Genomic DNA, 21,825 nt, shown 5'->3' on the forward strand with positions numbered 1-21,825 from the left:
ACTATGCCACTTTGTTTACATACTCATCTCATATGTATATACTGTACTCGATACCATCTACTGTATCTTGCCTATGCTGCCCTGTACCATCACTCATTCATATATCTTTATGTACATATTCTTTATCCCCTTTCACTGTGTATAAGACAGTAGTTTTGGAAGTGTTAGTTAGATTACTTGTTGGTTATTACTGCATTGTCGGAACTAGAAGCACAAGCATTTCGCTACACTCGCATTAACATCTGCTAACCATGTGTATGTGACAAATAACATTTGATTTGATTTGATGTGAAAGGTCCCCAAAGCTCACAGATCCCTGGGTCGCTCCTCTTTTCAGTTCGCTGCAGCTAGCGACAGGAGCGAGCTGCAACAAACACTCAAACTGGACAGTTTTATCTCAATCTCTTAATTCAAAGACTCAATCATGGACACTCTTACTGACAGTTGTGGCTGCTTTGTGTGATGCATTGTTGTCTTTACCTTCTTGACCTTTGTGCGGTTGACTGTGCCCAATAATGTTTGTACCATGTTTTGTGCCGCTAGCATGTTGTGGTGCTACCATGTTGTTGTCATGTTGTGTTGATACCATGCTGTGGTGTCATGTGTTGCTGCCTTGAATATGTTGTTGTCTTAGGTCTCTCTTTATGTAGTGTTGTGTTGTCTCTCTTGTTGTGATGTGTGTTTTGTCCTACATTTCTATTGTATTTATTATTATTTATTTTTGTCCCAGGCCCCTGTCCCTGCAGGAGGCCTTTTGGTAGGCCGTCATTGTAAATACGAATTTGTGCTTAACTGACTTGCCTATTTAAATAAAGGTTAAATAAAAATACATTAAACAAATATATATATCTAGAGCTGAGGTTGGTGTGTGTGTGTGTGTGTGTGTGTGTGTGTGTGTGTGTGTGTGTGTGTGTGTGTGTGTGTGTGTGTGTGTGTGTGTGTGTGTGTGTGTGTGTGTGTGTGTGTGTGTGTGTGTGTGTGTGTGTGTGTGTGTGTGTGTGTGTGTGTGTGTGTGTGTGTGTGTGTGTGTGTGTGTGTGTGTGTGTATAGAGATGGAGTATTATTGGTCCTTGGGCATCAACTGATTGGCCTCAATGTTATCACAAGAGATGCAAACATGGGGCAATTGGTTTAATTTGCATTCAATAAGCTATGCCACCATACCTGGGGCTGAGACAGAGGTAGACAGACGGAGAGGGAGATACAGGGGCAGCTTGAGAGAGAGAGAGAGAGAGAGAGAGAGAGAGAGAGAGAGAGAGAGAGAGAGAGAGAGAGAGAGAGAGAGAGAGAGAGAGAGAGAGAGAGAGAGAGAGAGAGAGAGAGAGAGAGAGAGAGAGCACAAGGGTGCCAGATAGACCAACTAAGCAAGCCAGACAGTGAAGGAAGGAGACTACAGAGTAAGTACAGGGCAACAATAAAAATCTGTACTGTTGTGGGTATTCGAGGACCGGAGTTGGGAACCATTGTAACTAGACTGATTGCTGCTCAAGGTTTCTGCACTTGCCCATCTCTTGATGGTTCCTGATGTGTTTGCAGCCCCCTTTGCAAAATCATTTTATCAATGATGCAAGAAACATGTCAGCACAGGCAGGCCTCTTTGGGATGGAATCATGCTTGGTTGAAAATCAGACATACAGCTAGCATCCCATCATCATCCTCAGAGAGAGAGCAGCCAAAACTCCCACAGAGACAGACAGATTTGCTACATTTCTAGCAACCCTGTGAGGACTGTTGCTATGTTTAGCTTGGTGGGCTCCTGCTGTTCAGAACCTTTTCAGTCAATAAGCCACTTCATTAATTGTATTAGCATTACAAAGGCCTTTCTTGTAAGTGTTGAGTTGTATTCATGCCAATGGGGCTGGCTTTTATCTACCTGATTATTCTCCTAATTAGATAGACATCAATGCAAATGGTGGATGTTTGAGAAACACAGTCTATCCGGAATCACAGCTCAGCATACATTAATTTTATTGCACATCAATTAATTTACTGTATATTGCTATACCTTCTGTCTTCATTGACAGGAATGTGTAGGCTGCGTTGTACCATACTAAATAACACTACGTTTGACAAGAACTATTGTATTGTGCTCTGTCAACTTCTGTTTCTCATATACAGTAATGTGCTATAAAACATGTTTATGTGCCTCATAGGACAAATTCATGTAAGTATTTGGTCATAAGCTGTGTAGAACTGTGAGAAATCAGTCATCTTTCTCTTCTAAACCATGGGAAAAGCCGAACGGAGGCGGTCTGGGTTGTGTCGTTTTTGTCATTCTGTATGCATGAATTGTTGACAAAATAGGGAACTCTGGGAAATTACATATTCATTGAACAGATATGCTCAAGTGATCTATTCAATGTGTCTCAGTCACAAACACAACCTTTCCTCCCTCTTGCAAGAAGACCCCAGAGAAGTCTCTCAGATTTCTGTCTCTCTCTCCATTTTTCCCCCTCCAATTTAAGGGCTTTATTGGCATGGGAAACACATGTTTACATGACCAAAGCAAGTGAAATAGATAATAAACAAAAGTGAAATAAACAAAGAATTAACAGTAAACAGTAAACATTACAAAATAATAAAGTAATTTAAAATGTCATATTATGTATATATAGTGTTTAATGATGTGCAAATAGTTAAAGTACAAAATGGGAAATAAATAAACATAAATATAGGTTGTAATTACAATGGTGTTTGTTCTTCACTGGTTATGCTTTTCTTGTGGCAACAGGTCTTGCTGCTGTGATTGCACACTGTGGTATTTCACCCAAATTATTTTTTTTCTTGATTTCTTTGTGTATCTGTGTAATCTTAAGGAAATATGTCTCTAATACGGTCATACATTTGGCAGGAAGTTTCTCAATAGCAAGGCTATGCTCACTGAGTCTGTACATAGATTTCCTTCATTTTGAGTCAGTCACAGTGGTCTCTCTCTCTCTCTCTAGTCAGTTGGCTGGCTGAAAGAGGAACAATGGAGTCTTTTTGCGGGGAGAGAGGTCATCCTGTGGCAGGGCATGAAATATGGGCAGCCACACAAACCGAGGCATTGACTGTGTAAAAAAACGGAACAGCGGGAAGAGGAAGAGAAGATGCACCATGTTAAACATGACAGAAATAAGTAGGCAGGTCTAGGCCAGAGGAAGCCCTCTAACCACACGCATTCTTCTCACACGAGAATCAGACCTCATCACTCTGACACTGTGTGTGTATATGTGTGTGTGTTTCTTATCTCACTGGCAGAAACTGTAAAGAACATTGTGATTATATTTCTTCTGACTATGCCATGTTGAATAAAAATAACTATTTAACACTTATCAACAAATAGCTTATATTAAGTAATTGGCCCTCTTTTTCACATTGTGGGTGGTGACAGTGTAGAACCGGCATTCCAAATGTCTATCTAAAGTTAACAGCCTAGCCTACTGGATGAATCTGTCAACAGTCGTGTGCACAGGCTTTCTGTGAAACCTTTAAACCGAGGAAATGCTATCACCGGAATTCAAATCAATTGAAAGGGATTTATTGGCCTGATTTGCACACATGCTTTGCAAAAGTAGCAATTTGTGGTCAGCATATTTCCACCACTCTCCATCTATCTCCAACCAGTCATTCACTCCATATCTCTCAACCACACCAGCCCACTTTATCATTCTCATTGCGCCAAGCAAGACACCTTCAAAAAGATCCTTAAAAAGATGGGAATGTGAACTTCCTATTTACTGAAAAAATGTTGTCTGCCTCTGTGTGAGTACATGTAGGGACATACACAATACAGTGCATTTGGAAAGTATTCAGACCCATTGACTTTTTCCACATTTTGTTACGTTAAAGCCTTATTCTGAAATGGATTAAACAGAAACAATTCCTCATCAATCTACACACAATCCACCACAATGACAATGTGAAAACAGGTTTTATAAATTTTTGCAATGTATTAAAAATAAAATACCTTATTTACATAAGTATTCAGACCCCAAGGATTCGAAATTGAGCTCAGGTGCATCCTGTTTCCATTGATCATTCTTGAGATGTTTCTACAACATGATTGGAGTTCACCGGTGGTAAATTCATTTTATTTGATATGATTTGGAACGGCACACAACTGTCTATAAATGGCCCCACAGTTGACAGTATATGTCACAGAAAAAAACAAGCCATGAGGTTTAAGGAATTGTCCGTAGAGCTCAGAGACAGTATTGTGTCGAGGCACAGATCTGGGGAAGGGTACCAAAACATTTCTGCAGCATTGAAGGTCGCAAAGAATACAGTGCCCTCCATCATTCTTAAAGGGTAGAAGTTTGGAACCATAAAGACTCTTCCTAAAGCTGGCCGCCCAGCCAAACTGAGCAATCGGGAAGGAGGGCCTTGGTCAGGGAGGTCACCAAGAACCGATGGTCACTCTGACAGAGCTCTAGAGTTCCTCTGTGGAGATTGGAGAACCTTCCAGAAGGACAACCATCTCTGCAGCACTCCACCAATCAGGCCTTTATGGTAGAGTGGCCAGACGAAAGCCACTCCTCAGTAAAAGGCACATGAAAGCCCATGTGGCTAAAGACTCTAAGACCGTGAGATACAAGATTCTCTAGTCTGATGAAACCAAGATTGAACTCTTCGGCCTGAATGCCAAGCGTCACATCTGGAGGAAACCTGGCACCATCCCTATGGTGAAGCATAGTGGTGGCAGCATCATGCTGTCGGGACGTTTTTCTGCGGCAGGGACTGGTCAGGATCGAGGCAAAGATGAGCTGAGCAAAGTACAGAGAGATCCTTGATGAAAACTTGCTCCAGAGCGCTCAGGACCTCAGACTGGTGTGAAGGTTCACCTTCCAACAGGACAACGACCCTAAGCACACAGCCAAGACAATGCAGGAGTGGCTTCAGGACAAGTCTCTGAATGTCCTTGAGTGACTCAGCCAGAACCCGGACTAGAACCCGATCAAACATCTCTGGAGGGACCCGGAAATAGCTGTGCAGCAATGCTCCCCATCCAACCTGACAGAGCTTGAGAGAATCTGCAGAGAAGAATGGGAGAAACTCACCAAATACAAGTGTTCCAAGCTTGTAGCGTCATACCCAAGAAGACACGAGGCTGTAACCACTGCCAAAGGTGATTCAACAAGGTACTGAGTAAAGGATATGAATACTTATGTAAATGTGATTTTTCAGTTTTTTTTAAATAAAACATGTGCAAACATTTCTAAATAGTGTATTGTGTGTAGATTGATGAAGGGGAAAAACGATTTAATCTATTTTAGAATAAGACTGTAACATTACAAAATGTGTAAAAAATCAAGGGGTCTGAATACTTCCCGAAGACACTGTATATAAAAAAGTATGTGAACACCACTTCAAATTAGTGGATTCGGCAATTTCAGCCACATGTATAAAATCAGGCTGTGTTTCATGGTTCGGTCTAGGCCCCCCAGTTCCAGAGAAGGGGAAAATTAACACTACAGCATACAATGATATTCTTGATGATTCTGTGCTTCCAACTTTTTAGCAACAATTTGGGGAAGGCCTTTTCCTGTTTCAGCGTGACAATGCCCCTGTGCACAAAGCGAGGTCCATACAGAAATAGTTTGTCGAGATTGGTGTGGAAGAACTTGACTGGCTTTCACAGAGCACTGACCTCAACCCCGTCGAACGCCTATGGGATGAATTGGAACATCGACTGTGAGCCAGGCCTAATCGTCCAACATCAGTGCCCAACCTCACTAATGATCTTGTGGCTGAATGGAAGCAAGTCCCACAGCAATGTTCCAACATCTAGTGGAAAGTCTTCCCATAAGAGTGGAGGCTGTTATAGCAGCAAAGGGGGCACAAACTCCATATAAATGCCCATGATTTTGAAATTAGTTGTTCGACGAGCAGGGGTCCAAATACTTTTGGTCATGTAGTGTATGTGCTCAGTGAGCATCTTTGATATCTGATATTGAAGAACATGTATTACACTTCATAATAAAGCCTCAATTTGCATCATCCCACACCAGAAAGCAGTGAGGAACTCCAATGGGGTGAATGTAGTATGTTTAAAGGGTCAGACACACAGAGAAATCTGACTGCAGATAGGTGCTCTTGCTAGAACGAAATACGTTGCTGCTGTGTACCAAAATGGTGCCATGAAACTGTCGATTTTACTTGTCGAATTTTAATGCTGGTCAGTGGCCAACAACTTGACTTAAAGCCAATCAGACCACACACCTCCATGTGGGAGAGACCAACTTTTCCCAGCGTAATCAGCCACCTTTTTATCAGTATTGTTCTAACTAAAATAATAAAGCTGCATAATACATGTTTTTTTCTATAGCAAGCCTTTACAAGTTTTGTGCATGAAGGATTGTTTTGTTAGGTTTGATAATGTGCACTTGGTCATTAGTTTGCTAGCTTGCTAACTGAGCCAGGCAGTCACACACACTTCATATGAAACGAAAGCGGTGGTAAGTGCAGCCCAATGCACACACCACTAAATGTTTTACCAAGCTAGCTATCTAGCAAGATGATGAAGAAATAATTAAATTCACTCTACATTATCCCATATTGCCTGTGCCAGTTTGCTTGCTAGCTAGCATTAGCTAAATGTTTAGCATCGCTATTTATGGTGTGTTCGCTCAGTGCGCCCTGGGTGTTCGTAAATTCAGTGTTGTAAGATTGTCATTTAGTAAACTGCGTTTCACTCTCTGAGCGTTCAGCGCGCATACTAGATGCTCTGACCGAGGAGTAGGGTTGATCCGAGCGTTCTCATCCATAATAAATACAAATACCTCACAACCGCAGTGAAGCACGTAATCTAACTGGCTAAAGTTGCATATCTTCCTAGCTACTTCCAGACACAAAAGAGAGAACACCTCACTATGACCATTTTACTCATCCTAGCAGAGCTGGCTAGGCTGTTCTCATGTTATCTAGAGTGTTGGTGACTGTAACTGTGCAGCTGGCAATAATTTAATTACGTTTTTTGGACGTTTACTGACACCAGTCATATTCGACGGGTGTTGAGCTTTGTAAATTCATAAATTAGTCTGCGCTCTTCCACATATACATCGCAGTAGATAACCAGAGCGAACGCACCCTTAGTTAGCACAACATAGCTAACAGGCAGCTGCTTCATTCAAACCCAAATCCATTGTGATGTAATTATAATGTTGCTAGCTACTCTACTTATCTAATTGTGGCCATCTGGTTAGTATCAACAATTTACTGTTCTAATTACATTGGTAACCAGTTTATAATGGCAATAAGGCACCTCAGGGGTTTGTGGTATATTGTCAATATATTGTCAATATACCACGGCAAAGGGCTGTAAATCCAGGCACTCCACATTGCATCGCACATAAGAACAGCCCTTAGCCGTGGTATATTGGCCATATACCACACCCCCTCAGGCCTTACTGCTGAAGTATTTTTCAAATTCTAGCTAGTAGGTATAACATTAGCATAGCTTGCTAGCTAGCTAGCTAGCTAGCTAACATACGCTATCTACAACAGGCACAAGCCAAACAAGCTACTGCCACCTTGTGGTCTGGAATATTTTAAGGAGGCTGCTCGGTGGTTAAACTGCAATGTGGGTTCCACAAAAAAGGGTTCCATTAGTAGAGCTTTATAACAGAGTTTTAACTCATCATGCTCTCATCTCATTTGATGCCATGGTCTTGTGGTTGTTGGATCCAAACGAGCCTTGTCTTGATGGTGTTGACTGGTCAGACTAACCTTATAGCTTTGCAGAGTAAATAATCTCTGTAAATTCATCAATGTGACACCTTCCAGGAAGGACAGCAGGCCTAGTGATTAGGGAAAGGCCTACCTGAGACTTTAGGTGTCGTCATAATCTGACGACGATGGATTTTTTCCCCTGTCTGTCATGGGATTTTTTTCAGATTTTCCACCCTTCTCTCAGTGTGTGCACTTGCGTACAAAGAGCAGAACCACAGAAGAAAATTGTACATAGAAGCCATTGTAATGTGTCTTCAGGCTTTATAGTTCAAGTTATCAGGTTTGATGTGCAGATAATACATATTCATGAGTCTTTATAAATGCAATGGCCAAGAAGACGAAACAGCAAAACAGCAGAATGTGAATTTCCAGTAGTAGTCCTAGGTCCCGTTCAGTGACGATTTTAGCATGTACATCTTGGTGGGGGAAACAAATAAAATGTGGGATGCATGCCAGGAAAACAACAAAACAACACTAAACAATACATTAATTGCACTAGAACGGCGACAGACGGTGCCCACAAACTGTTAGGGCCGACATAAAGCTGTCCCAACAGCAATCCCAACACCTTACCACTGCTACAGTTCATTCAGCCTCATTTACTGCCTTTAAAAAAAACATAGCTGATATGGCTGACTTGCTTAAACAAATGTGGTTTCTACTGACAATTGATATGTACAAACTATGGAATAAGGGGACGACAAAAGCGGATAAGAAGCAATCAGTAATTTAGATTAAGATATTAATGAGCGAGAGACGACGGACGTAGACATAACTATAACTATTTGTTCAGCACTTTTGAAATGTAGTGACAGAATTCAGAACATGGGCCGTTCTTACATGTAAACAGACAATGAAAGCTCTTACAATATTCGATGATTGCATTTCTCTAAAACAGGTTATAGGCAAACAAGCACACACCGGCCATGAACGATGTGTTTACAATACCGCATTGGTGAAAATAGACCAAATTATTAGGGTGAGGCACATGGGCTACTAACAGCTTACTACACAACATACACTTTGTATTACTTTAGCTACAGTATACATATCTCTCTGGCATTCTATATAATTTATGAAGCAGCATAAGACATTCTTGGACTCACATTGTGATGTGTTTGAACAGGAAAGTGGCGCTGTCGGTCCTTCGTGGGCAAATTTTGTCATCAAAGAGAAATGAATGACCGTTCAAAACATATTTTCCCAGCTTGTAGCTTATTTTTCCCGAGTTCCCAGTTGTCTTGAACTCACAGTTAGCCACTGATTCCTTCACAAACCACTCATTGTTGAATTTGCGATTTCAACTTGTTTATATCCAATGGCCGATGAGGACCGTACGTCATCCCCAATTCTAAGGTTAGAGCTTGGCGCATGTGACAAATTTGAACACAACACTTAATCATATATTTTCAGATTCTCCACCCTATAATTTTTCTTCATAAGACAAGAACTGAAAAGGATTGTCGACTTGATTCATGTTGACGACTGCTAGCTTGCTAACTAAGATCTTGAAAGTAAGATGTTGACATGTCCAGTAAAGGTTAAAAAAAGCTACTGTAGTTATAACATGTTTGATGTCATTGTTTGATGTCACAGATGTCATCTGTGGCCAATGGCCTTGAGCCTTCTTGGATGGGCACTTCTAATACAACTCAATTTCAGAACCCAAGGGGCAAATATTTTCAAGCTCTAACCTTAGAATTGGGGATGACGTACTATCCCATGAGTGACAGAACACTGAGCCAATCATGACAGAAAACTGAGGTGCAACGCTCTGTATTTTCTGCTGGCTAGCCCCACCACCACAGAAAGCACTGAGCTAGGCTGAAACACCTACATTTTGGAGCTGCCTTATTCAAGAAAGCAAAAAAAGACACCATGTTTGTATGCAGCTTTAAAAAAAACATTGTTTGCAAACTGATACGTGACACATATTAATGCCAAAATAACAAGCAAAACAGGCAAGCCCACCTGCCCTGAATGACGGGCCACCACTGGCCCTCTTGTGTGATGTATTTTCATGCAGGAAGGGAGTATTAGTGGAGGTGAGAGAGCTGTGATGGACCATACTATTGGGATAGATTTATTCACTGATCTTGGACTTGATTTACCTCAGTTAGACCCATTCCATAAACAATGACACTGTGAAATCTAGTATTGTAGTGCAAGCATATGGAAGATTTTCTCATTTGATTCATTTGGAGTAGAGTGCTTGGAAACTGCAAGATATGAACAAGTGTTGTGTTCAAATCAATGTTATTTGTCACATGCACCGAATACAACAGGTATAGAAATTCTTAATTACGAGCCCTTTCCCAACAATGCAGAGTTAAACAGAAATACACGAGCAAATGAAAATACAATCTACAGTTGCCTCCTATCTTCCAGACTGGACAACAGGCCTAGTAGGTAAAGGCATTTCTGAGATTTTAGGTGTCATCATAATCTGACCACGACGGATTTGTTTTTTTCCGGGGTCTCTGCCCGTCATGAGTTATTTTCTGATTCTCCGCCCTTCTCTCAAAGCGTGCACTTGCCTGCAAAGAGCAGAACCACAGCAACAACGAAAAACGACCTAGAAGCCATTGACTGAAAATGTGTCTTCGGGCTTTAAATTGTGTAATAGAAAAATCAGTAAATACAGATAAAATTCTCACCATATTAATACCATATGTAAAGGAAAAAAATACTCTCGTTGAAGCTGAAAGGGGGCGGGAAGAGGATTCCAACCCATGGTTGCAGATTGGGTATGTCAGTGAAGTCACGCCCCTAGGCGGAGTCCTCTACGATTTTGATGCACGGTTGAAATACTCACACTTGTAGGTTTAGCGTTCTTTAATTTGAGTTCAGCAGCCGCGAGGTTTGTTGTCTAAAGCTGGGAAACTGTTGTTGCTTTCCAACGTAAGGAAAGGGATAAACACGGATTTAAAAATCTGGCAAGATCCACTTTTCTCTGTGCTGGATTTTAAACCGTGAAACTTCGAGGTTTTTCTTTTAGATTTTCTTTTTTTGTTTAGAAAACCTAAAATATGGGAGCTCAGTTGTCCAAGGGTGGAGTAGCTGTTGAGGGGAAAGCGGTCGCCGACCCGGCTGTCGCTAAAACAAATGGCCAGGTAAGACAAGTCCAGTTGCATGCTTCTACATTTGGCACCCAACGCCCTCGTCCAGCGTGAGTTGCATGGGCAACGTGTTAACGTTACCAGACTTGCGAGACCTCACGCCTACCAGTGAACATTATATTTAACGTTGCTTACTAATTAGCTAAATCATATTTTGATTAAAACCTCATGTTTAGATTGTATTTGTGGTTAACCACCAAACCCCTTTGTTAAATTCGTCTCGAACTTTTTGCCTAATAAAGTAACACCAGGGCTGTTAAAAAATTCTCAAATTATTATCACATGAATGGAAATATCAGTTTTAATTCAACTAGATCTCTCATGAGTTGGCGCTATAAATTGGCAGCGATCGCCCACTCGCCGAACAACAGATGGACAGGATGCAAATGGAGTTTGCGCGAGGCTTGAAAACAATGTGCACGGGGCCAGCAAAGCGTTGTATATTTTTAAAAAGCTCTCGGAATATGTTGTGCTATTTTCGATATACTTCATTTGTAGAGATGAAAACGTTACATTGTAAAGTCAAACCTTGTTTTATTGCACATGCCGCTCGCATGCCCGTTATCTGGATGATGACTCGCTATACTACTGTAGCTGATGGTTGTAAAAAATGGGTGCAATTGCCAGTCTACTGTCTCATTGAGGCGGCACGCCTACCAGTTGGTGCATTCTCTGGTTAATTTACATTTTCTTTGGCCTAAAGATTATAGGAGATTCAATTATTATAGTTAAGTTCGATATCACAAATTTACATAACATACATTTTTAGATCGTTTGGGTTATTTGAATGGCAAGAAATATACAAATGTACGATATTGACATTTTGCAACGAATAGCACAACTAATCTGCTTCTTAATTTGATCGGAGTCCTTTGTTCCAAAATTCGGATTGCTGTTGTCGCGGAGCACTTATGCCTCCACGTGGTCGATGGGAGTAATGCAAACTAGCTGTGCATATGAAGCGTTTTGCTGTGCATTTGACCCGGTCAAATAATTGTCCACAATGACAACCTGTTATACTTGGTTGGCCATACACTACAATCTACTTGAATTTGCTCCCGAAAAAAGCAGTCTGTCTTTTTATCCCACGAGCCATTTCCTTGGTCTAACATTTGCCTGTATACTTGCCTGTATACTTATACTTATGAATCAATTGCATACAGGTATGGGCTGCTGTATGGGCTGCTGTAACGTTCTCCCCAATACCAGTTTATTTTGATAATTTAATTGTTCTCCACATATGTGTAAATGGTTTCTCGCTGTTGTCCACAGGAGAACGGCCATGTTAAAACCAATGGAGATGTCTCTGCCAAGCCTGATGGGGATGCAGCTGCCGTAGACGGGAATGGCATAGCCGAGCCAGCCAAACAGGGTGAGATGGGTGCTGGCGATGCCATCGAGGCCGCCCCTGCTGCTGAAGGAGATGCGGTCAAGGCCGAAGGGGAGGCCGCAAAGGATGCCAAGAAGAAGAAGAAATTCTCCCTGAAGAACTCCTTCAAGTTCAAGGGCATCTCGCTGAGGAAGACCAAGAAGAATAGTGAGGAGGGCAAGGAGGCCGCCTCCCCCTCGGCGGAGGACAAGCCAGAGGAGAATGGCCACGCAGCCAAGGAGACCAAAGAGGAGACGCCGGCTACCGAGCCTGTGGCAGAGGCCAAGGAGGAGGCCACTCTGGCCCCAGAAAGTGAGGCAGCAGAGGAAGCCCCTCCAGTAGAGGAAGCCCCTGCCGAGGAGACTGCCACCCCTGCAGAGGTCACGACACCCGCAGCAGCCGAGGCCGAGCCCAAGGCAGAGTGACCGTGCCCGTCACGGCTACTTGAACGTTATTTCCAAGATTAAAGTATATATGAGAGACTCGTGCCACATTCTTAACGTTATAAACAAAACTACAAACGAAGACAAATGAAGAAGGATATATCACATTTGCTGATTCAGCCACCAGTTCACTGCCTTTATCATTTCTCTGCTGATTGGAATCTCACCGGCCCTCTCATGATGAAACTGTTGGCTTTACGGTGCCCCCTCATGGTACTTACTGGAACTGGCGCGTGGGGAAGGTTTTGGATTGGATGTAGAAGGAATCTGGAATACTGACTTAATTTCCCAATTCATGGAGACGCATCCTTTTAACAGCGTGGCAGCCCTATAACATTTTAATTTCTTCTATCTTGGGATCTAATAGTTGACAGCGGTTATGGAGCAGGGCAGACCATCTCCTTCACTCAAAATGACTGTTATATGGACATAAACCGTTCAAATGATCTTACTCATTTCTTGAATTCTACATTCCTATGTTTTACCCCCAAATTTCAAGTATTTTGTGCTGTATAGGAAAAATGCATTAAACCAGGAGAGGTGGAAAAGGCGACGTCTTTGTGCATTTTGATAATTTTCTGGCTAAAACCACATTTGCGCTTTCTGGGTCTTCTAGTATTCACATTTCAGAGTTTATGATGCAGGGGTTGGGGTTGTGTACAAAATGTGCTTTTTATCTGCAATTTGTCTCTGTAAATATGTTTTGGCCAATATCTTTGGTTCTTTTATTTTGCTATTGTTTTAAAGATGTTCATGGTTTTATTGTAACTTTTAATAAGGGTAAATAAATGTTTGATCCCCTCTGATCGTGTTTTGCCTCTGTCATCCTAAACCATGTGGGAGAGGTTCATCTTGGGATAGGATTACCAGGGGCAGTTTTTATACCCACACAGCTCTTGAAAATGGATGAATGCACCACATGAATTGCCTCCAAGACCCTTCGATCAGTACATCTTCACAGAGCTCCAAGAGGATGGCTGAGGTGGCGAACTTTATAAACTGACAAAAATCAATGACTGACAAGGTACCAAACTTATGAATTGAGCCACAGTATGTCAGTATCACGCTTGGCTACAAGTGCGTTCTCTTCTCACATCTGACTATACTATAACTTTACAATTTGAAAATATTTATTACTTGCCAAAACAAGCTGTATGTCAAGGAAAGTTTGGCTAACGTTAGAATAACTAATTGGCACCAATCAATCATCAATTTGTGCACTTTCTACAAATCCATGTCAAAGAATTTAACTGAGATTGGAGCCTAAACTTCCAAAGAGCAACTGGTAAGGAAGAAACCTATACTGAAGATGGGTGGATTTTCTATACAAAGTGGCCTTGGTTGGAAATTAGGTTGTGGGAATTGCGTGGAAGACTGGGTGATCTGGAGTGTATATATTGTACAAGTTCAGGGAGGTCCCTCTGTCTCATTTAGTTCAATAATGAATAGATAACCGGTTCTGGTGCAATCTCTCAGAGCATTGCTCACCTTAACCAGAGAGATTGGGTTAAAAGCAAAAGACACTTTGGTTGAATGTGTTCAGTTGTGCAACGGACTAGGTATCCTCCTTCCTGTCACCCTCGCCGTAAGGTCAAATTGCTGAATTGAAGTAAGCAGACACACGTGACATTTGGCCCTATGCAGAAACAATTATAGAGCACCTAGGCACACTTCTGTAATCTGTACATTGAATGGATGTCTATAACAACGTCGTAGTGTCACCTTGTCATCTCATGGGCTTGGTAGAATTTTTACCATACTGCATACTGCTGCTTATCCAAGTATAATCCTCAAAAGTGAATGCATAACCAAAGCAATTGCATACTTTTTCTGAAGAATTAAATACACTAAAACTCAATGATTTGGTGGTGTAGTGACAGTGGGATAAAGGCAGTTTTGGGGAATCTACTCTGGAAATAGTCTTGTTTTTAAATCTTTATTTAATTAGACATGTCAGTTAAGAACAAAATTCTTATTTACAATGACAGCCTACCGGGGAACAGTGGGATAACTGCCTTGTTCATGGCCAGAACAACAGATTTTTACCTTGTCAGCTCGGGGATTCAATCACGCAACCTTTCGGTTACTGGCCCGACACTAACCACAAGGTAGCTTGGTAAAGGGCAGGTAGCCAATTACTTCACACTAGAAGTTAAGCTACACTAAAGCTACCCGTAAGCATTAAGTTTACTTTGAAAAAGTAGTTAACTACTTTGGAAAATTATGTGAATCTGAAATGTAATAGACCACAAATTGCCAGAACAAATCACTTTGGGGTCATATGTTATTAAGGTGTAATTTTGCCTATTAAACATGTTTCAAGTGATAATTAGGCAGGATGAAGATGAAAAATAAAGGACATTATTTCCTACTTCACCCATATTTAATTTTTGCAAGAAAAAGTAGTGTATACTAGATTGTTAGTTTACACTGCTACATGGCTACTGAAAACTACCTAGATTGGAGTTTAGTTTCAACTATCCCCAAGCTAGTGCAAAATATACACTGAACAAAAATATAAACGCAACATGTAAAGGGTTGGTCCCATGTTTCATGAGCTGAAATAAAAAGTTTACAGAAAACCAAAAAAAAGCTTATTTCTCTCAAATGTTGTGTCCAAAATGTTTAAATCCCTGTTAGTGAGCATTTCTCCTTTGCCAAGCTAATCCATCCACCTGACAGGTGTTGCACATCAAGTAGCTGATTAAACAGCATGATCATTACACAGGTGCAACTTGTGCTGGGGGACAATTAAAGGCCACTTTAAAATGTGCAGTTTTGTCACGTAACACAATGCCACAGATGTCTCAAGATTTTAGGGATTGTGCAATTGACATGCTGACTGTAGGAATGTGTACCAGAGCTGTTGCCAGAGATTTTAATGTTGTTTAATATCTCTACCACATGCTTACCACCAATGTCGATTTAAAGAATTGGGCAGAAAGTCCAACCAGCCTCACAACCGCAGACCACGTGTAACCACGCTAGTCCAGGACGTACATATTCTGCTTCTTCACCTGCAGGATCATCTGGAGGGGGGTGCTGAGGAGTATGTCTGTCTGTAATAAAAACAAGTATTTTTTAATTGAACCTTTATTTAACTAGGCGAGTCAGTAAGAACAAATTCTTATTTACAATGACGGCCTACCCCGGCCAAACCCAGACGATGCTGGGTCAATTGGCACCGCCCCATGGGACTCCCAATCAAGGCCAGATGTGATGCAGCCTGGATTCAAACTAGGGACTGCAGTGAAACCTCTTGCACAGAGATGCAGTGCCAATCGGAAGCGCTTTTGTGGGGGGGAAATTATGTTTGGCTGGGCCTGGCTACCAAGTGGGTGGGCCTTTGCCCTCCCAGGCTCAGCCATGGGCTATAATATGGGGTTGGTCCCCCCTTTCCTGCTATAACAGCCTCCACTCTTCTGGGAAGACTTTCCACATTGCGACGGGGACTTCCTTCCATTCAGCCACAAGAGCATTATTGAAGTCGGACACTGATGATTGGCGATTAAGCCTGGCTCGCAGTTGGTGTTCCAATTCATCCCAACGGTGTTCGATGGGTTTGATGGAGTAAAGTGGCACGGGCAGAGATGGTCGCCTCTCTTCGAGTTCTTAGGAAACTGCAATATTTCGTTTTTTATGTATTGTTTCTGACATTGTTACCCCAGGACAATCTTAAGTCTTAATACATACACCCAGGAAGAACTATTGGATATAAGAGCAATGTCAACTTACCAACATTACGACCAGGAATACGACTTTCCCGAAGCGGATCCTCTGTTCAGACCACCACCCAGGACAATGGATCTAATCCCAGTAGCCAACCCAAAACAACGGTGCCTCAGAAGGGGCAGATGGAGCGGCCTCCTGGTTAGGCTCCATAGACGTGCACACCGCTCCTGAGTATACTACTCACCAATGTCCAGTCTCTGGACAACGAGGTAGACGAAATTCGAGCAAGGGTTGCCTTCCAGGGAGACATCAGAGATGGTAACATTCTGTTTCACGGAAACATGGCTCTCTCGGGATATGTTGTCGGAATCGGTTTAGCCTCCAGGCTTCTCCATGCATCACGCCAGCAGAGATAAACACCTCTCTGGGAAAGAGGAAGGGTGGGGATGTATGCTTTATGATTAAAGACTCATGGTGTAATCATAACAACATACAGGAACTCAAGTCCTTCTGCTCACCCGAACTAGAATTCATCACAATCAAATGCCGGCCATTTTACCTACCAAGAGAATTCTCGTCAGTTATAGTCACAGCTGTGTACATTCCCCCTCAAGCGAACACAAAGACGGCCCTCAAGGAACTTCACTGGACTCAAGGTAAACTGGAAACTATATATCCAGAGGCTGCATTTATTGTAGCTGGGGATTTTAACAAAGCAAATTTGAGAACAAGGCTACCTAAATTCTATCAGCATATTGATTTCACGACACACAGGGCTAATACTCTCGACCACTGCTACTCTAACATCCTCAATGCATTCAAAGCCCTTCCCCGCCCTCCCTATGGAAAATCCGACCACGGCGCCAACTTGCTTGTATCGTCTTATAAGCAAAAACTCAAACAGCATGTACCAGTGACGAGAACCATTCAAATCTGGTCTAACCGATCAGAAGCCAAGCTTCAAAATTGTTTTGATCACGTGGACTGTATCAGCCTCAGAGAACATTGACCTATATGCTGACTTGGTGAGTGCATTTATAAAGAAATGCATTGGCTATGTTGTACCCACTGTGACTATTAAAAGCTACCCTAACCAGAAACCGTGGCTGGACTGCACTTCCCTCAACCGCAAGGCTCTCCAGAGGGTGGTGTGGTCTGCACAACGCATCACCGGTGGAAAACTACCTGCCCTCCATGACACCTACAGCACCCGATGTCACAGGCAGGCCAAAAAGATCATCAAGGAAAACAACCACCCGAGCCACTGCCTGTTCACACCGCTATCATCCAGAAGGTGAGGTCAGTAAAGGTGCATCAAAGCTGGGAAAGAGAGACTGAAAAACAGCTTCTATCTCAAGGCCATCAGACTGCTAAACAGCAATCACTAACTCAGAGTTGCTGCTGCCTACTTTGAGACCCAATCACTGGACACTTTAATAAATGGATCACTAGTCACTTTAAACATTACATTACATTTAAGTCATTTAGCAGACGCTCTTATCCAGAGCGACTTACAAATTGGTGCATTCACCTTATGACATCCAGTGGGACAGTCACTTAACAATAGTGCATCTAAAACTTAGGGGGGGGGTGGGGTGAGAGGGATTACTTAACCTATCCTAGGTATTCCTTAAAGAGGTGGGGTTTCAGGTGTCTCCGGAAGGTGGTGATTGACTCCGCTGTCCTGGCGTCGTGAGGGAGTTTGTTCCACCATTGGGGGGGCCAGGGCAGCGAACAGTTTTGACTGGGCTGAGCGGGAGCTGTACTTCCTCAGTGGTAGGGAGGCGAGCAGGCCAGAGGTGGATGAACGCAGTGCCCTTGTTTGGGTGTAGGGCCTGATCAGAGCCTGGAGGTACTGAGGTGCCGTTCCCCTCACAGCTCCGTAGGCAAGCACCATGGTCTTGTAGCGGATGCGAGCTTCAACTGGAAGCCAGTGGAGAGAACGGAGGAGCGGGGTGACGTGAGAGAACTTGGGAAGGTTGAACACCAGACGGGCTGCGGCGTTCTGGATGAGTTGAAGGGGTTTAATGGCACAGGCAGGGAGCCCAGCCAACAGTGAGTTGCAGTAATCCAGACGGGAGATGACAAGTGCCTGGATTAGGACCTGCGCCGCTTCCTGTGTGAGGCAGGGTCGTACTCTGCGGATGTTGTAGAGCATGAACCTACAGGAACGGGCCACCGCCTTGATGTTAGTAGAGAACGACAGGGTGTTGTCCAGGATCACGCCAAGGTTCTTGGCGCTCTGGGAGGAGGACACAATGGAGTTGTCGACCGTGATGGCGAGATCATGGAACGGGCAGTCCTTCCCCGGGAGGAAGAGCAGCTCCGTCTTGCCGAGGTTCAGCTTGAGGTGGTGATCCGTCATCCACACTGATATGTCTGCCAGACATGCAGAGATGCGATTCGCCACCTGGTCATCAGAAGGGGGAAAGGAGAAGATTAATTGTGTGTCGTCTGCATAGCAATGATAAGAGAGACCATGTGAGGTTATGACAGAGCCAAGTGACTTGGTGTATAGCGAGAATAGGAGAGGGCCAAGAACAGAGCCCTGGGGGACACCAGTGGTGAGAGCGCGTGGTGAGGAGACAGATTCTCGCCACGCCACCTGGTAGGAGCGACCTGTCAGGTAGGACGCAATCCAAGCGTGGGCCGCGCCGGAGATGCCCAACTCGGAGAGGGTGGAGAGGAGGATCTGATGGTTCACAGTATCGAAGGCAGCCGATAGATCTAGAAGGATGAGAGCAGAGGAGAGAGAGTTAGCTTTAGCAGTGCGGAGCGCCTCCGTGATACAGAGGAGAGCAGTCTCAGTTGAATGACTAGTCTTGAAACCTGACTGATTTGGATCAAGAAGGTCATTCAGAGAGAGATAGCGGGAGAGCTGGCCAAGGACGGCACGTTCAAGAGTTTTGGAGAGAAAAGAAAGAAGGGATACTGGTCTGTAATTGTTGACATCGGAGGGATCGAGTGTAGGTTTTTTCAGAAGGGGTGCAACTCTCGCTCTCTTGAAGACGGAAGGGACGAGCCAACGGTCAGGGATGAGTTGATGAGCGAGGTGAGGTAAGGGAGAAGGTCTCCGGAAATGGTCTGGAGAAGAGAGGAGGGGATAGGGTCAAGCGGGCAGGTTGTTGGGCGGCCGGCCGTCACAAGACGCGAGATTTCATCTGGAGAGAGAGGGAGAAAGAGGTCAGAGCACAGGGTAGGGCAGTGTGAGCAGAACCAGCGGTGTCGTTTGACTTAGCAAACGAGGATCGGATGTCGTCGACCTTCTTTTCAAAATGGTTGACAAAGTCATCTGCAGAGAGGGAGGAGGGGGGAGGGGCGGAGGATTCAGGAGGGAGGAGAAGGTGGCAAAGAGCTTCCTAGGGTTAGAGGCAGATGCTTGGAATTTAGCGTGGTAGAAAGTGGCTTTAGCAGCAGAGACAGAGGAGGAAAATGTAGAGAGGAGGGAGTGAAAGGATGCCAGGTCCGCAGGGAGGCGAGTTTTCCTCCATTTCCGCTCGGCTGCCCGGAGCCCTGTTCTGTGAGCTCGCAATGAGTCATCGAGCCACGGAGCGGGAGGGGAGGACCGAGCCGGCCTGGAGGATAGGGGACATAGAGAGTCAAGGGATGCAGAGAGGGAGGAGAGGAGGGTTGAGGAGGCAGAATCAGGAGATAGGTGGGAGAAGGTTTGAGCGGAGGGAAGAGATGATAGGATGGAAGAGGAGAGAGTAGCGGGGGAGAGAGAGCGAAGGTTGGGACGGCGCGATACCATCCGAGTAGGGGCAGTGTGGGAGGTGTTGGATGAGAGCGAGAGGGAAAAGGATACAAGGCAGTGGTCGGAGACTTGGAGGGAGTTGCAGTGAGGTTAGTGGAAGAACAGCATCTAGTAAAGATGAGGTCGAGCGTATTGCCTGCCTTGTGAGTAGGGGGGAAGGTGAGAGGGTGAGGTCAAAGAGGAGAGGAGTGGAAAGAAGGAGGCAGAGAGGAAAGAGTCAAAGGTAGACGTGGGGAGGTTAAAGTCGCCCAGAACTGTGAGAGGTGAGCCGTCCTCAGGAAAGGAGCTTATCAAGGCATCAAGCTCATTGATGAACTCTCCGAGGAACCTGGAGGGCGATAAATGATAAGGATGTTAAGCTTGAAAGGGCTGGTAACTGTGACAGCATGGAATTCAAAGGAGGCGATAGACAGATGGGTAAGGGGAGAAAGAGAGAATGACCACTTGGGAGAGATGAGGATCCCGGTGCCACCACCCCGCTGACCAGACGCTCTCGGGGTGTGCGAGAACACGTGGGCGGACGAAGAGAGAGCAGTAGGAGTAGCAGTGTTGTCTGTGGTGATCCATGTTTCCGTCAGTGCCAAGAAGTCGAGGGACTGGAGGGAGGCATAGGCTGAGATGAACTCTGCCTTGTTGACCGCAGATTGGCAGTTCCAGAGGCTACCGGAGACCTGGAACTCCACGTGGGTCGTGCGCGCTGGGACCACCAGAGTAGGGTGGCCGCGGCCACGCGGTGTGGAGCGTTTGTATGGTCTGTGCAGAGAGGAGAGAACAGGGATAAACAGACACATAGTTGACAGGCTACAGAAGAGGCTACGCTAATGCAAAGGAGATTGGAATGACAAGTGGACTACACGTCTCGAATGTTCAGAAAGTTAAGCTACATAGCAAGAATCTTATTGACTAAAATGATTAAAATGATACAGTACTGCTGAAGTAGGCCAGCTGGCAGTGGGTGCGTTGTTGACACTACACTAATCAAGTCGTTCCGTTGAGTGTAATAGTTTCTGCAGTGTTGCTATTCGGGGGCTAGCTAGCAGTGTTGTTTACGTTACGTTGCGTTAAAAGAACGACAATAGATGGCTAGCGAACCTAGAAAATCGCTCTAGACTACACAATTATCTTTGATACAAAGACGGCTATGTAGCTAGCTAAGTAGCTAGCTACGATCAAACAAATCAAACAATGCCACTTGAAATTGTCGATTGAATAATGTTTACATATCTTACATTACATCACATGTATATACTTTATTTTATACCATCTATTGCATATAGCCTATGCCGCTCGGCCATCGCTCATCCATGTACTTATATGTACATATTCTCATTCACCCCTTTAGAATTGTGTGCATTAGGTAGTTGTTGGGGAATTGTTTGATTTCTTGTTAGATATTACTGCACTGTCGGAACTAGAAGCACAAGCATTTCGCTAACCATGTGTATGTGACCAATAACATTTGATTTGATGGGGTTGAGGTCAGGGTTCTGTGCAGGCCAGTTAATTTCTTCCACACTGATCTCGACAAACCATTTCTGTATGGACCTCGCTTTGTGCATGCTGAAACAGGAAATGGCCTTCCCCAAACTGTTGCCACAAAATTGGAAGCGCAGAATCATCTAGAATGTCATTGCATGGTGTAGTGTTAAGATTTCCCTTCAATGGAACTAAGGGGCCTAGCCCAAACCATAAAAAACAGCTCAGACCATTATTCCTCCCACACCATAGTTTACAGCTGGCACTATGCGTTTGGGCAGG

General features: G+C 43.9%; 1 protein-coding gene across 1 annotated transcript; it reads left to right on the forward strand.

The window, feature by feature from the left end:
• Nucleotides 1–10,533: 10,533 nt before the first annotated feature.
• LOC124046384 (MARCKS-related protein 1-A-like) lies at nt 10,534–13,442 on the forward strand. Its single transcript, XM_046366705.1, has 2 exons — nt 10,534–10,823; nt 12,102–13,442. Exons 1-2 carry the CDS (start codon nt 10,740–10,742, stop codon nt 12,621–12,623), a joined length of 606 nt encoding a protein of 201 aa, XP_046222661.1. The 5' UTR covers nt 10,534–10,739; the 3' UTR covers nt 12,624–13,442.
• Nucleotides 13,443–21,825: the final 8,383 nt, after the last annotated feature.

This window comes from Oncorhynchus gorbuscha, linkage group LG10 (genome assembly GCF_021184085.1).
Source record: "Oncorhynchus gorbuscha isolate QuinsamMale2020 ecotype Even-year linkage group LG10, OgorEven_v1.0, whole genome shotgun sequence".
Classification (NCBI taxonomy): Eukaryota; Metazoa; Chordata; class Actinopteri; order Salmoniformes; family Salmonidae; genus Oncorhynchus; species Oncorhynchus gorbuscha.

Excerpts from the sequence above, each read along its gene's own strand:
- LOC124046384 (XM_046366705.1), top strand. The coding sequence starts at position 10,740 with ATGGGAGCTCAGTTGTCCAAGGGTGGAGTAGCTGTTGAGGGGAAAGCG. Across the intron at positions 10,824-12,101 it reads TCGCTAAAACAAATGGCCAG|GAGAACGGCCATGTTAAAAC; the intron begins GTAAGACAAGTC and ends TGTTGTCCACAG.